Source organism: Psammomys obesus, unplaced genomic scaffold (genome assembly GCF_907164565.1).
Source record: "Psammomys obesus unplaced genomic scaffold, mPsaObe1.curated_primary_1811, whole genome shotgun sequence".
NCBI classification, from domain to species: Eukaryota; Metazoa; Chordata; class Mammalia; order Rodentia; family Muridae; genus Psammomys; species Psammomys obesus.
Genome location: NW_026594311.1, coordinates 2,820,765 through 2,834,942, shown reverse-complemented (window position 1 = coordinate 2,834,942; position 14,178 = coordinate 2,820,765). Strand labels below are relative to the sequence as shown.

Here is a 14,178-nt window from a genome sequence, read left to right as displayed (position 1 = left end):
GATTTTGGAGAACCATCAAAGAATAGTATTGTGCCATAGCGCTAATAACAAAGATGGCACCAATCTTAGTCATCAAGCAGTAAGGAAGAGCCATCAGACCTAAAGGGAGTAACTACAAGACAGGGCTGCCTTTGGTAGGAGAGAGCAGAGCAATAAATAGTTCAAACGCGTGGTTTTGAGTCTCTTGGAATAGAGATATTTTTAAATGGCAGGGGGATGAATTATGAATATATTGTATGCCATCTGTTTGCTACAACCAGACCCACACCAACCTTCTCTGCCTTTGGTTGATTTACCAGAGAACCCCCTAGAGCTTTGGTTTCTGTTTGGGTTCTATGGGAGTGTCTTAGGATTTTATTGCTGTGAAGAAACACCATGACCAGGGACCTTTTTAAAATTTTTTAAATAATTTATTTGTTTATTTCCTGTGCACTGGCGTGAGGGCATCAGATTCCCTGGAACTGGGACTGCAGATTGGGGACTGAAGCCGGGTCCTCTGGAAGAGCAGACAGCGCTGCTTGGATTACAAAGGTGTGCCTTGGTTGACATCACTTACCTCATTCTGGCCTAACTTCTTTTCTTTTTTTAATTTTTATTTTAGTTAAGTTTATTTACTTTATATTCCAAGGGTGCCATCTCTCTCCTCTCCTCCCAGCTCCATCCCCTGACCTAATTTTTTTTTTTTTTTAAACAGTCTATTACATTGCCCTACCTGTCCTGGAACTCACAGAATATCAACTGCCTCTGCCTCCCAGGGGTTGGGATTAAAGGTGTAAAATGTATGCACCTCCATGCCTGCCTCTCTGATCTAATTTTTTTTTTAATGTAAAATTAAGACAGTTTATCTCCTTTAAGAGATTTGTAAACTTGCCAGGTGTGGTGACACATGCTTTTAATCCCAGTATTCTGTAGGCAGAGGCATCTGAGTTGAAGACCAGCCTCGTTTACAGAGTGAGATACAGGACAGCCAAGGCTCAGAAAAACCTTCCCTGGGGGGCGACAGAGAGGTTCAAGGTCATCCTTAGCTATGTGGAGTTCAAGGCCAGCCTGGGCTACAGGAGAAAGTATTTGGAAAAAAGGATGTAAATGGTTTTAATGCAGTAGTTGGTAGATGGTCAATTAGTGCATCCATTATTCTTTGTATTGATGCTGTTTTACCTCTGAACATATTCATTCACTCCATTAAAGCCTGGGACTAAATGGGAGTCAGACCTAGCTCCTGGATTCTTTTTTTTTTTTTTTTTAATTATTATTATTATTACCAGAAGGAGATGTACTATGACATGGGTGTGGAGATCAGAGGGCAGCTTTTCTTAAATGTGTGTGCTTGCCTGCTTGTCTGTGCACCTCATGCACACCTGGTGGAGGTCAGAAGAGGGTATTACATCCATCAGACCATAGTTACCGGTGGGTAGGAACCACTCGATGGGTGCTGAGAACTGAACCCTGGGTCCTCCACAAGCGCATCCAGTGTTCTTATCAGCTAAGCCATCTCTCTAGCCTCCCTTCCCCTTTAAAAGATTTTAATTTGGGGGCTGGAGAGGTGGCTCATCGGTTAAAAGCACTGGCTGTTCTAGAGGACCCAGGTTCAATTTCCAGCACCCACATGGTCATCGAACTACAGTTGCAGAGGATTCAACACCCCCACAAAGACATACATGCAGGCAAAACACCAATGCATGTAAAATGAAAAATAAATAAAAGATTTATTTTTTGAGAGTGTGTGTGTGTGTGTGCGCAACCTATGTGCTGGTTCCTGTGGAACCCAGAAGAGGGCACCGCTGCCCGGGAGCTGGAGTTACAGGTAGCTGTGTGCTGCCCAACAGACCAAATTCTGCTCCTATGAAAGGGCAGCAAGAGGCTCTTAACCACTGAGCCATCTCTCCAGGCTCCAGCCGTGGATTCTTACCAACTTTTTATGACCTTGAGCAAACTCCTTCCTTGCACTGAGTCTTAGTTTTTTCCATCAACATAATATGGTCTTGGACTGGGTGTGGTGGCACACACGCCTTAAATCCCAGGGGATCTCTGTATTCCAGGCCAGTCTGGTCTACAAGGTGAGTTCCAAGCCAGCCAGGACTGCATAACGAGACCCTGTTTCAAACAAACAAAACGACTGTTGCTCTGGCAGGTTACAAGCAACCCAAGTAAAGAGAATCCCTAAGATTCTCAAGAATCCAAAGCCCCAAGAGTGATGCCCCAAGAGCAGCCTAACCTAACCTTCAAGACAGTAAGACTGGGATTCTGATCCTTGTTTTGACCCCCCACTTTACCTCCCTTAGCCACACAGGCACGCAACGCTTCCCATCGGGATTTCTGGCTAGCGGGCAGCCAACAAGCTCCCGCCCTCCCCGTTCAGATGTAACTACTCCGGTCCTCCAGATCGAATTTACCTGTGTAAATAACCTAAGTACCACCCATATACAGGCTTCGAAGTGACCCTTCTCAGGCTCTCAGATCGCCCAACTCGGCGGCGGCCCGACCAGAGAGAAGCCGACGGGTTAGCGAATGCCCAGGACGGACAGGCAGGGCAGGCCCCGCCCCTCCCCCAGGGGGTCTGGCTCCAGACAAGCTCGGCAGCTGTACTCTCGTGAGATCTGAGACTTGCTCCAGGAAGACCCGCCCCTTTCTAGTGTAGCGACCAATCGGCGAGGGCGACGGTTAAGACAGTTGGGTTTTGAAGGAGCCAATGAGCGCTAGCAGCGGATAGTTCAAGCCGAATAGCCTGGCTTGCCATTAGCTGGTCCGGCAAAGAACCCGTTCGGCTGACGCACGGACCCACTGTACGGAGCAGGGCGCTTGTGTTTCGGAGGGCAGAGTACGAGTCGTGGCCGGCGGAGCTCAGGAGTCCAGCGCGGTCGCGAGTTTGGTCGCCTCTCTCCCCTGCAGACGCTGCCATGGCGCAGTTCGTGTTCGAGAGCGACTTGCACTCTCTGCTTCAGCTGGACGCGCCCATCCCCAATGCACCCCTTGCGCGCTGGCAACGCAAAGCAAAGGAAGCCACGGGCCCAGCCCCTTCGCCCATGCGGGCCGCCAACAGATCACACAGCACCGGCCGGACTCCGGGCAGAACTCCTGGTGAGTTGGAGGCCGGGGGAGGGAGGGAGGTAAATCGCTGAGAGTCGGCCTTCCTGCACCCTCCAGGAGCCTCGTCAGACTGTCTGGCTTCTCTCTCTTTCCCTGCTCCAGGCAAATCTAACTCCAAGGTTCAGACTACCCCTAGCAAACCTGGAGGTGACCGCTATATCCCCCATCGCAGTGCTTCCCAAATGGAGGTGGCCAGCTTCCTCTTGAGCAAAGAGAACCAGCCCGAAGACGGGGAGACGCCCACCAAGAAGGTATGATTCCACGGGGGTCATGAGGCATGAGATTTGATGTGTCCTTTGGTTGATACCGGTTCCCCTCACCAACACCCCATCTATATGCCAGGAGCATCAGAAAGCCTGGGCTCTGAACCTGAACGGTTTTGATGTGGAGGAAGCCAAGATCCTCAGGCTCAGTGGAAAACCTCAGAATGCCCCAGAAGGTGAGAACTGACATTCATGGGGGTTGGTGGCACTCAGTCCTTCCTGAGAGGAGATGTGTGGCTGCTTTTTTCCACCTCAAGTTGACAGCAAGGGTGCTATGGGTTCCAAGGTCTAGACTCTGTCTAAACTCTGTTGCCACAGGCTACCAGAACAGACTAAAAGTACTCTACAGCCAGAAAGCCACGCCTGGCTCCAGCCGGAAGACTTGCAGATATATTCCTTCCCTGCCAGATAGGATTCTCGATGCCCCTGAAATCCGAAATGACTACTGTAAGTACATATTTTCTTTGTCTGTGGGTGGAGAAAGACGGCCTGGGAATGGACCACTTTATCAAAGGACCTCATGGTTTGTTTGTTTTTTCTGCCTCTGGCAGACCTAAATCTTGTGGATTGGAGCTCTGGAAATGTCTTGGCTGTGGCACTGGACAACAGTGTGTACTTATGGAATGCTGGTTCTGGCGACATCCTGCAGCTGTTACAAATGGAGCAGCCCGGGGACTATATATCCTCCGTGGCCTGGATCAAGGAGGGCAACTACCTTGCTGTGGGCACCAGTAATGCTGAGGTGCAGGTGAGCCTGGTCCTTGGATGGTGGCTCTGTGCTCATCAGCTTGCCCCCCCTGGAAGGATTTGATGCCCAGCCCCCCCACTCTCTGACTCTGGCTTGCCTCTGCAGCTCTGGGATGTGCAACAGCAGAAACGACTTAGAAACATGACCAGTCACTCCGCCCGAGTAAGCTCCTTAAGTTGGAACAGCTATATTCTCTCCAGGTCAGTGGTTTTTGCTAGTCTATAGCAAAATACAGCCTGGTTTCTGCCATCTAGAACTGAAGTGGCTGTGGCTTGATTTTTGTGTGGCCTCAGAACTAACTCTCTTTTCTTCTCTCAGTGGTTCACGCTCTGGCCACATCCACCACCATGATGTTCGGGTAGCAGAACACCATGTGGCCACGCTGAGTGGCCATAGCCAAGAAGTATGTGGCCTGCGCTGGGCCCCAGATGGGCGACATCTGGCAAGCGGTGGAAATGATAACGTGGTCAATGTGTGGCCTAGTGGTCCTGGAGAAAGTGGCTGGGCTCCCCTGCACACATTCACTCAACATCAAGGTGCTGTCAAGGTGAGAAAGCATTTGAGCTGAGGTCTTCACAGACTCAGCGATAAACTATGGACTCTTAAGGCTAGAAGACATGGTGGGATTGGACTGGGTTCAGCTGACTTAGCTTCTTGTCTGTCTCTACTGTCTATCTGCTGACCTGACCCAGCCTTTATCCATCCCATCTAGGCTGTTGCGTGGTGTCCCTGGCAATCCAATATTCTGGCAACAGGGGGAGGCACCAGTGACCGACACATTCGCATTTGGAATGTCTGCTCTGGGGCCTGTCTGAATGCTGTAGATGCCCATTCTCAGGTAGTTTTTGTTGGGGTTGTTAGTGGTGATGATGTTTTAACCTGTCTCAGCCAGATGTGTTCTATATGACCTTTTCTGAACAACCAGTTCCACTCTAACTCTGTACCCCTGATAAATTCTAAACCTCTGACTCAGCCCTCATTCTAAGTTCCAAGTTTGGCTTATCTCTAACCCTAGGTCCTCTAAGTATTACCTCCTCAGTGTGTCCCAATTAAGCTTATCACTTCACCTCACCTTCCTGAAATGTATTGTTGTTCCTGTTGTACTGCTTAGAAATCTGAAAAGCGTCCTAAAATCTTTCATCCTCCTCAAGATATTTTAGTTTTACCTTGCAATATCATTCACATCTGCCCCCTCGTTATCACCGGGTCCTCTATCATTCATTCATTCATTCATTCATTCATTCATTCATTCATTCATTCATTTTGAGATAAGGTCATATCCTGGCTAGCTTCAGACTTTTCATGATCCTCCTTTAGTATCCCAAGTGCTGAGATTACAAGTATCACCACCATGCCCAGGCTCCCACACATTCTGTCTTCTGTACTTCACAGTCTGAGTGTTATCTTTATTGTCCTTAAACCTCCCACAATCTACAGTATATGATCCCTTTGAGGCTGTTGGTGCTGGTGTGCCTTTCTGTAAAAACTCCAGCTTCCCCTGTTCATTCCACTCCCACTCAGCCTGATTCACTGCACGCATGGGCTCTGAAGCCAGATTGTTGGAGTTATACAAAGTGGTCATCTCTTGCATTACTTTGAGCAACTTATGGAACTTCCTTTTGATGGAGTCTTCTACCGTAACACAGATATTTTTCTTAAGGGGCTTCGGTAAGGAGTGTGACCATTAAGTTTAAATCTGTAACACCTGATGGGGTTCCTAATACTAGAATGGACTCAGTTCTGAGTACCCTGGCTGAATGTCATTCCCATGGTAACTCTTTTCCACAGGTGTGCTCCATCCTCTGGTCTCCCCACTATAAGGAGCTTATCTCAGGTCATGGCTTTGCCCAGAACCAGCTGGTTATTTGGAAGTACCCAACCATGGCCAAGGTGGCTGAGCTCAAAGGTAGGTGGCAAAAAGAAGCCAGGTAGAAAGGCCATACATAGTGCATGATTCCATTTATATGAAATGGTAAAGATAGGTGGGAAGTATGGTTTAGAGTGCTGTGGTTCTAGGGTTAACAATGCAGTAAAGCCACTGAATTAGTTAAGAGGGTGAGTTTATTCTATTCAAATTTTATTTCAAGGTGACTAAAAAAATAGAAGGCTGTGTATATGCTCAAGTGCACTGCTCTTAACCCTAGGTCACACAGCCCGGGTCCTGAGTCTCACCATGAGTCCTGATGGGGCCACAGTGGCATCTGCAGCAGCCGATGAGACTCTGCGGTTGTGGCGCTGCTTTGAGTTGGACCCTGCCGTGCGGCGGGAGCGGGAAAAGGCCAGCGTAGCTAAGAGTAGCCTTATCCACCAAGGCATCCGTTGACAACAAACCCATTACCCCTCGGTTTTTTTTTGGTTTTTTTTTGTTTTGTTTTGTTTTTCTAATAAAGTTGTATCTTCCTTTCTTGTGTCCCTGCTCTGACTAGAACTATAAGTCTTGTGAGGACTTTTGGTCCCTTTACTATTTTTGTTGTTTTGGGCACTGAACCCAGAACCTTACCCACTAAACTTCAGTTTTCTTTTGGAACAGGGTCCAGACTAACCATGAACTTGAGCTTCCTGCTTTAGCAGCCTCCCCAGTGGCTAGAACTATTGCCTGCACCACCATCCGTCCATTCTGTAGACAGGGCTCTACCTCCATTTATATACACACAGTCTCAGTGATTTCCTCTGTCACTTTAATTAAGACACAAGTGAGTACACAGCCTGTATTGCCAGGCCCGCTGCCCATCCTGACCTTTGGCCCAGAAGCTCATGCTTCAGTGTGGAGTGAAGAAGGGAGCCTGAGTCCGTAGTGACAGATTATTGCTGACCTCTTCAGTGTGAGGAGAAAGGCCACAAGACCCTGGTGGGGGCCAGCCCTGAGTGTTCCTCTCCCAAGTTTAAGGCAGGGAGGGGGAAGTAAGTGTTCAGCCCTTTTAGCCTCCAGTTCTGGTGGCAGACAGCAGTGAGGCCACATCTCTGGAGCTGGCTGGGAGAAGGAATGGGAGCAGTGGTCCCTGTAGACCAGCTGTGGGGAGGGGAGAGCCAGTCCTCCTACTCAGTCCTGACCACAGAGCCCTGGTCGCAGGCGGAGAGGACACTGGTGGATGCTGCCCAAGGTGCAGTCCTGAGGCACTTAGGTGGGCAATAAGGCCATGCTTCTCAGTTGGCCTTAACCTTGGTGGGAGCTGGAGCTCCATTTTGCTGAACTGCACGGGGCAGCCGCTTTCCCTTGGTGTAGGAGTGATACCAGAAATTGGAGAACAGCACGAAGAAGATGGTGCCATACATCCAGATGAGGTGGATAATGATGGGGTACTGGTAGTTGCAGCTGGGCATGAAGTAGTATTGGCTGATGTGCAGTGAGACCAGGACAAACTGGATCTGGAATAGAAAAAGACAAGGGTCAGAAATAGGTTGGAGAGGAAGGATGATGGGGTCAGAGGTCAGACCGGTCGATTAAAAGGAACTAAGTTAAAAATACTCAAGTTTGGTTTTAGGCCTATCAGGCTCCTCACCAGTTGAATGGCTGTCATATGTTTTTTCCACCAAAGGTAGGGCTGAGCCACAGGGCCAAGGGCGGACAATCCATAGTACAGGTACATGACAACATGTACAGAGGAGTTTATCATGGCATGGAAAGAGCCCATTCCTCCTAAGATGGGAAAGAAAACAAGGTTAAGAGAGGAGCCTCTGCTCCTAGCGGCCACCCTCTTCTCCAGTGGCTTTCACTGCTCACCTGGAGCAATCTTTATCCCCCACCACCAACTCCAGGGAAGCACTGAGTGATGGAAGACATGTAGAAAGGTCACCTGCCCATCTTTCTTCCGGAGAATAAATATCACCTGCAGAAGAATGGAGGAAAGGTTGAGTGCCAGTGCCTTCCTTTCTGCTCCCAAGTTCTAACATCTATAGCTACTCACTGTGTCCATCAGCTCAATGACCTTGGAAAGCATGAAGAGCCAGGCCACTCGAACCATCTGTAAGAAGTTAGGTCAGTCTCAATAATTTACACAGTACTCAAAGACCTAAAAACAAGTCTTAGGCCAACTCCTCTCTTATCTAGGCTGCTGCTGATTTACCTGAGGCTCTACTTACCCGAAGTGCCTCAGGGCTATTGGAAAAGTCTATAGGATCACAGCGCCAGGTGTAGGTGCTCAGCCAACCAGACATCAGGAACTAAAAAAAGAGTGTGGATTAGACAGACTTCCACTCTCCCAGGAACCCCTCACCTTCACTAGCTGAACTTCTAGAAAGTAGATAAGCCATGCTCTGGCCCATGCCCTATGCCCCTAATTCTTACCCTGCAGGCAGAAACTACAGCCTAGGCATTCCAGCCTACCTCATAGACAATGTAGAGGGAAAGTATCACCAGTGAGAAATTGTAGACAATCATGAAACCACGAAGTTGGAAGGGCTTCCGGTTAGCCATGACTCGAGGTCCCAGTGACAAGACGAAGTACACGTAGGTCAGGAGGATGGATGTTATTAACCACGGGGACCCCATCAGAGGGTAGTTCTGGATCCGGGGATCTGTGAATAGAATCTCAAAGGAGTTAGGGTCACAGGGTTCAAGATGCCTTCCTAGATCTACACATGAGATCAGGTCATAAAAAATGAAGTAGTTCATAAGGACTCTTCATTAGGACACAGCCCTAGATCCTGGGATCCCAGAGAAGGAAAGACAGGCTTTGCACAACAGCTTACCTGCATGCTTCATCAGGTCCTGGTACAAGTTCACAACAGCCTCCATCCTGGCTAAGAACTCTGAGGAAAGATGGAGAGTGGTTTCAGATAGGGGACCGCTGCATGCCGCACACCCCCACACTTGGCCCACAAAGACAAGATACAGAAACAGACAGCCCTGATACCTTGCTGGTGAAAGGATAGGACCATGAATATGGCTCAGTGGTACTTTCCTAGCATGGACAAGGCCCCAAGTTTAATCCTGACTATGGGGAGCGGGGATATGCCAGGGGAAAAGGCAGTCTGGAGGGAGAATCTGCTCCCCAAGCATCCTGCCTGCCTGGAGAGAGCTGTCCCACCCTTCCTCTCCACACCTTCCTCTCCTCTGTGCTGCTCTCCGGAGGAAAGTTTCCCTTCCTGGCCTCCCTCCCTTTGAGAGCACTCTGGATTCCAGGTCTCCTGGACCCTTTCTCTTCACAGCACTGTTCATCTTTCCAGTGAACTTCCTCACCCTTACTGCCCAGCAGTCTCATCTCCCCAGCTCTGAAAGGTCATATTCTCTTCAGAGATTCTCCCCTTCAGCCACTCATCTCTTACTCCCCCCTTCTGCCAAGTAAAGACCCTCTGGTCCTTTCCCAAGACTCCCATCTCCCCTTCTGTGGCCTGCCAGGACCCCCACCTCCATGGTCCTTTCTGTCCCTTCCAGTGCCTGAACAAACCGAGGGTTCCACTTCTCCCCTGCTTAAGTACACATCTCCTGGGCTTCCCCTCCACCTTGCAGGCCTCTCACCTCCAGTCTCCTGCCTTCTTCCAGGGCTCTCACCTCCAGCCTCTCTCCTCCCCTCTTCTCACCGGCCAGCTCTCCTCTCTCTTCCACTCCAGGAGCCTGGCTCTTTGAGACTCCTGCCCTGGCCGCTCCACCTGTCTGACTAGATCTTGCAGCAGCCCCGCCCTCCGCCCGCCCCCGCCACATTGGGCATGGGGTGGAGGGTGGGTCCAGGCCACAGGTCAATGCCTAGAGGAGCAGGACCCACCAGAATTGAGAAAGCCAAGTAAGGCCCCAGACTCGCCACCTTAGACCAGCCAGATAAGCTAAGGTTGCAGGTTCTCCAGAAACTTCTAGCCAGGACCTCTGGCTAAAGCCAGAGGAGTTGCTAAAAGTCCACACCCAGGATTCTCTCCCAAACCAGCCATGAATTCTCAGTTTGTCCTACTTCAGAATGGGCATCACCCTTCCCTACCAGGGAGGGGTAAGGACACCAGTGGTATGTGAGGAGGTGGGGGTGGGGGAGGTCTCAGGAATCTTTCCCTCCCTCTGGGAGGGAGCCTCTTGGGCCAGGCCCCCTCCTCCTCAAAGTTGAAAGGAATGTCAGGAGCATGCTTACAAGGATACAAACACTTAGCTTAGACCCAGGGAAGCCTAGGCTCTGTCCTAGAGGGATTGGGGGGGGGGGGGGGGGGTGTCCAGCAGCCTAAGTCCTCCAGGTGCTCTCCATCCCTCCCCTCCTCAGGGCTCCAGCTCTAACATTTCATATGCACCCTCCCTCACACAGCTCTCAACCACCCCTGAGACATGCTACCATACCAGGGGCATACACATCCACACATAGCCCATGCATATCTTTTGGACCACACCACCAAAACAGGCATCCCTCCTGGACTCTGACCAGGCTCCTAAACCCCACACCTGTCAGGGACTGTATCCATAGTGACACACTTGACCAGGCGTGGGTACAGGAGAGGCGAGGGAACATCAGTCTCCTCACACCTCCCTCCTTCACGCAGAGCTCTTGGTGAGTGACACCCCTCATTTCTTCACACAGACACATTTTGTTGGTGGCTTATGTTGGAATGGGGCCTACCATTTAGGCATGTGCTCTCTCACACAGTTCCTCTCTGACACATGTGAGCTTGCCAGCTCCTTATCTCCTTCAGCCACCTCCAATTCACTCCCCCTTCATCACCACATATACCGGTAGATACCCCGGAACCCTGAGGACAGGAGAGAGTCCAGACTTCTGAGAAGGATCTCTCCCTACACTTGAGGGAACCCCAGCTGTGTCCCCCCCGCCGTGGAATAGGGCCAGTTCCCTTAAGATGATGGAAAAGAAAAGGGCACCGGCAAAGGGGAAAAAAGGTGTAGGGAGAGGAGTGGGCAGAAGGGGGCAAGGCCAGGAGGTGCTGGAAAAGAGCTAGGTGTGAGTAAATGGGGGTCAGGGGCCAAGGTGTCGGGGAGGGAGCATGCTGGGCAGGCCCAGCCCCAGTAGCTGGGACCTCCCACCCATTCGCCCCAGGAACAGCCTCGCCCACAGCCTGGGCAGGGCAGCGCAGGGCAGAGCAGGGCTAGCCTGGCCAGCCAGGCAGGGGGCGCTGGCACGTGGGGAGCCAGGGAAGGCCCACACTCACCAGTGGGAGCCAGGCGGGCAGCAGTGGAGGGCTCCGAGGGATCAGGGCCGGAGAGAAGTCCCCAGGGCCGCCTGTCGGCCACTTCCTCATCTGCTGGGCCGACTTTCTGTCACCAGAGGGGGAGAGGGCGGGCCGGGCGGGGGGCGCCTGCTGATTGGGCGGCCGGCCGAGGCAGGAGGGGCCGTCCAGCGCCCGCCAGGCCGCCAGGGCGGGAGCAGGGGCGGGTCGGCAGATCCCCGGGCAGGAAGCACACCCAGCCCCAGCTCTCCACCCCTTCCTTCGCATCTCTCAGCTTGTCCCGCCGATGACTACGGCTTGGCCCGCAACCAGCTTCTTCTTGACGTTCAGCCTGCATGGCCCCATTCGTGCTCCTCTGTCCAGTCCAGCATGAGGACCCCTTCATCTGCTATCTGCTCCGCGACTGGAGCGGCTTAAGACTCCAGGAAAATTACAGGGTTCAACCATTCCCTCAAGGCTCCCAGCAAGGGCAGAGGAGGGCCAGCTGCGCCTGCTAAGGGCTGATTGGGGTGGCGAGAGGTCTTGCGGGAGGCAACAGCTGGCCACCGCCATGCCTCTCAGAGCCTATAAACTTGGATGAGTCCTAGCATTAGGAGCCTTGGAGAGGATTTCCTGGAATGGAGATGGGAGAATACAAGTGGCCCCAGGCAAGAACTGTGAATCACTGTCTAAACTGGCCTTCAAGGTAGTGAAGGGGGGGAGGGGGGAGGTAAGTGAAATTGGCTGTGGTTCAATGTAGTCGATCTTGGAAGCCAAATGAGGCAGTCTTAACTTTTATTTTAGAAGCAGAAGAAAACGAGGTTTTTGAGGCAGCTCATCTCACTCATCGGACATTTACCAGCCATCTACAGTGTACAAAACTACATTACGCTCTGGTCCCTGTATTTACACAATTTACAGCCCAGGTCCAAGGTACTGGAGAGTGATCAGGTGAGAGAAAACAGCTGGACCTGAAGAGGAAACTTAAACTTACAGGATTGGGAAAGAGAGACAACATGTGTGTGTGTGGGGGGGGGGGGGGTCTTCAGTTGTCAATTCAGCACTGCCAGGCAGGCCAAGTTATTGGATGACATGAACTCTGTCTTTCCTATAATGAGCCAGTTACAGCTTGGACAGCTGGATGATGTAAATGTGTAGAAAGTTGGAGAAATCAGAAGAGGCAGTGGCTAGGAGGGATAATACGTTCTTAACTGATGGGTGTAACTACCTTGGTGTTGCTAAGAAATGAAAAACCAGAGTCTAGTTTTGAGCATCCTTAGGTTATCAATTAGCACTCCCCCCCCCCCCACCTTCTTGTCAGTTTTTTGAGACAGGGTTTCTCTATGTAGCCCTGGCTGTCCTAGAACTCAATCTGTAGACCAGGCTGGCCTTGAACTCATGGAGATCTGTCTGTTTCTGTGCCACCACACCGGGCAGCCCCTATTCTTGACAAGAAACAGCAAAGAATTTGCTTCCAAACCCAGCCCCATTATCATGTACAAGAGGCCCCCAGTCTCCCTGGTCTCAGAATACATGTGCTATTCTCATTCTCAAGCCACAGCCCATGCTTTAAGCCATCAAATAATGTCAGCATCTTTCTCTCTAGTGAGCACCCATGCTGGATCCAAAACCTCTCAGTGGAGCATTCAGAATGGTGCTTTGCATGTATGTTTAGAAAAGACTTGTTAGATGAATATTCATGAATTTACATACAAACATATCCATCTATGGGGCTGCCTCCAACTCTCAAGCTTTCCCCTTGGCTCAGCACAACATAGAGTCAGAGCTCCAGGCAGTAAATCAGTTTTGCCTCTGGCTGACTATCATGCAGTTTTCTGCACCTCTCCCAACTCCATGATCCTTTCAGCAAGAAAAGGTTACATTTTAGTCATCTGTCTGCATAATTGGGCCCATTATCTGTCACTCATTTGACCCTACTCATGTTTGCTGATTAGATGTTAGAATAAATAGGATAATGAAAGGAAAGGAGAAACTGCAACCCAGAGTCAAGCAGAGAGCACAGTTCTTTGAGTTAACCAATACTTCTTTCATGTGTATTCAAACAGCTCTGAGGCCACACCTGACTCCTGACTCCGAAATTCTGAGTTTAAATGTTCTACTTAATATGCGTGTGATCACGACACTGTGGAACCTCCTAAAAATGAGAATAAACTATCTTATAGAATCATTGTGAAGGTTAAAAGCAGTAGCCCACGTAAAGTGCTAGCTGGCTCAGCATTACTAGACAGGCAAGAAGCAAGCCATCACACAAAGTACATGTTTGTATATGAGTTAACAAGTACTCTTTTAACCAATCTTTGCTAAGCAATGCGCAAATATGTAGACTCTGAAAGCCCTGCTAAGATATTTGGATCTATGTATCCATTATGAAAACACACTGGAAAGATGATGACATTGTTCTAAAATCACACAAACAGGAAGCTTCGAGTATGTGCGCGTTCGTCTGAGCCAAGCTGATAAATGACCATGGTGAGTCCTCAGTAAATGTTGGCTGACTACATGAATGAACAAACTCAAAGACTCAATTCCTAACCTTGTCCCTATAGAAAGCAACTTCCAATATCTGCTATAGCTCAAGTCTGCCAAATGGCATCTCCATGGCCATGAGAATCTGGCAAAGCACCCAGCCTAGGACAGCAGACATACATAAATGAACAACACATAGTAGCATGTGGTGAATTGTCCCAAAGAGAAACCCAGTGGCTTATGAAAGCTCTGGGGAGGGGGGAACTTAATCAGAGGTAGGGGTTAGTTCTTAAAAGACTTCTTAGAAATGACACCTGACACCCAGGACACTTTCTAGCAGTCAGGGAGAGGCCTCTGGGACAAAGAGAAGCATGTAATGGCCTAGAAGCAAAAGATGTGGCAAGTGTTGGGAACTCTTAATTAGTTTGGGATGGCTCCAGCTCAGAGCCACCCCAGCCTTCCCCAATCCTCTCCAGTGTGTGTGTGTGTGTGTGTGTGTGTGTGTGTGTGTGTGTGTGTGTG

At 50.2% G+C, this 14,178-nt stretch overlaps 2 protein-coding genes across 2 annotated transcripts; one reads left to right on the top strand and one right to left on the bottom strand.

Annotated features, from left to right (window-relative positions):
• The first annotated feature begins 2,740 nt into the window (after positions 1 to 2,740).
• Cdc20 (cell division cycle 20) lies at positions 2,741 to 6,493 on the top strand. Its single transcript, XM_055618529.1, has 10 exons — positions 2,741 to 3,078; positions 3,190 to 3,338; positions 3,430 to 3,526; positions 3,669 to 3,797; positions 3,902 to 4,098; positions 4,204 to 4,298; positions 4,417 to 4,645; positions 4,811 to 4,936; positions 5,887 to 6,004; positions 6,243 to 6,493. The coding sequence occupies exons 1-10, from the start codon at positions 2,898 to 2,900 to the stop codon at positions 6,419 to 6,421; spliced, it is 1,500 nt and encodes a 499-aa protein (XP_055474504.1). The 5' UTR covers positions 2,741 to 2,897; the 3' UTR covers positions 6,422 to 6,493.
• Positions 6,494 to 6,759: 266 nt separating this feature from the next.
• On the bottom strand, positions 6,760 to 11,294 carry Elovl1 (ELOVL fatty acid elongase 1). Its single transcript, XM_055618530.1, has 8 exons — positions 11,173 to 11,294; positions 8,788 to 8,847; positions 8,423 to 8,613; positions 8,179 to 8,259; positions 8,004 to 8,060; positions 7,820 to 7,925; positions 7,599 to 7,735; positions 6,760 to 7,464 (listed from the first exon to the last, which is right to left on the bottom strand). Exons 2-8 carry the CDS (start codon positions 8,831 to 8,833, stop codon positions 7,243 to 7,245), a joined length of 840 nt encoding a protein of 279 aa, XP_055474505.1. The 5' UTR covers positions 8,834 to 8,847; positions 11,173 to 11,294; the 3' UTR covers positions 6,760 to 7,242.
• Between the last annotated feature and the right edge of the window lie 2,884 nt (positions 11,295 to 14,178).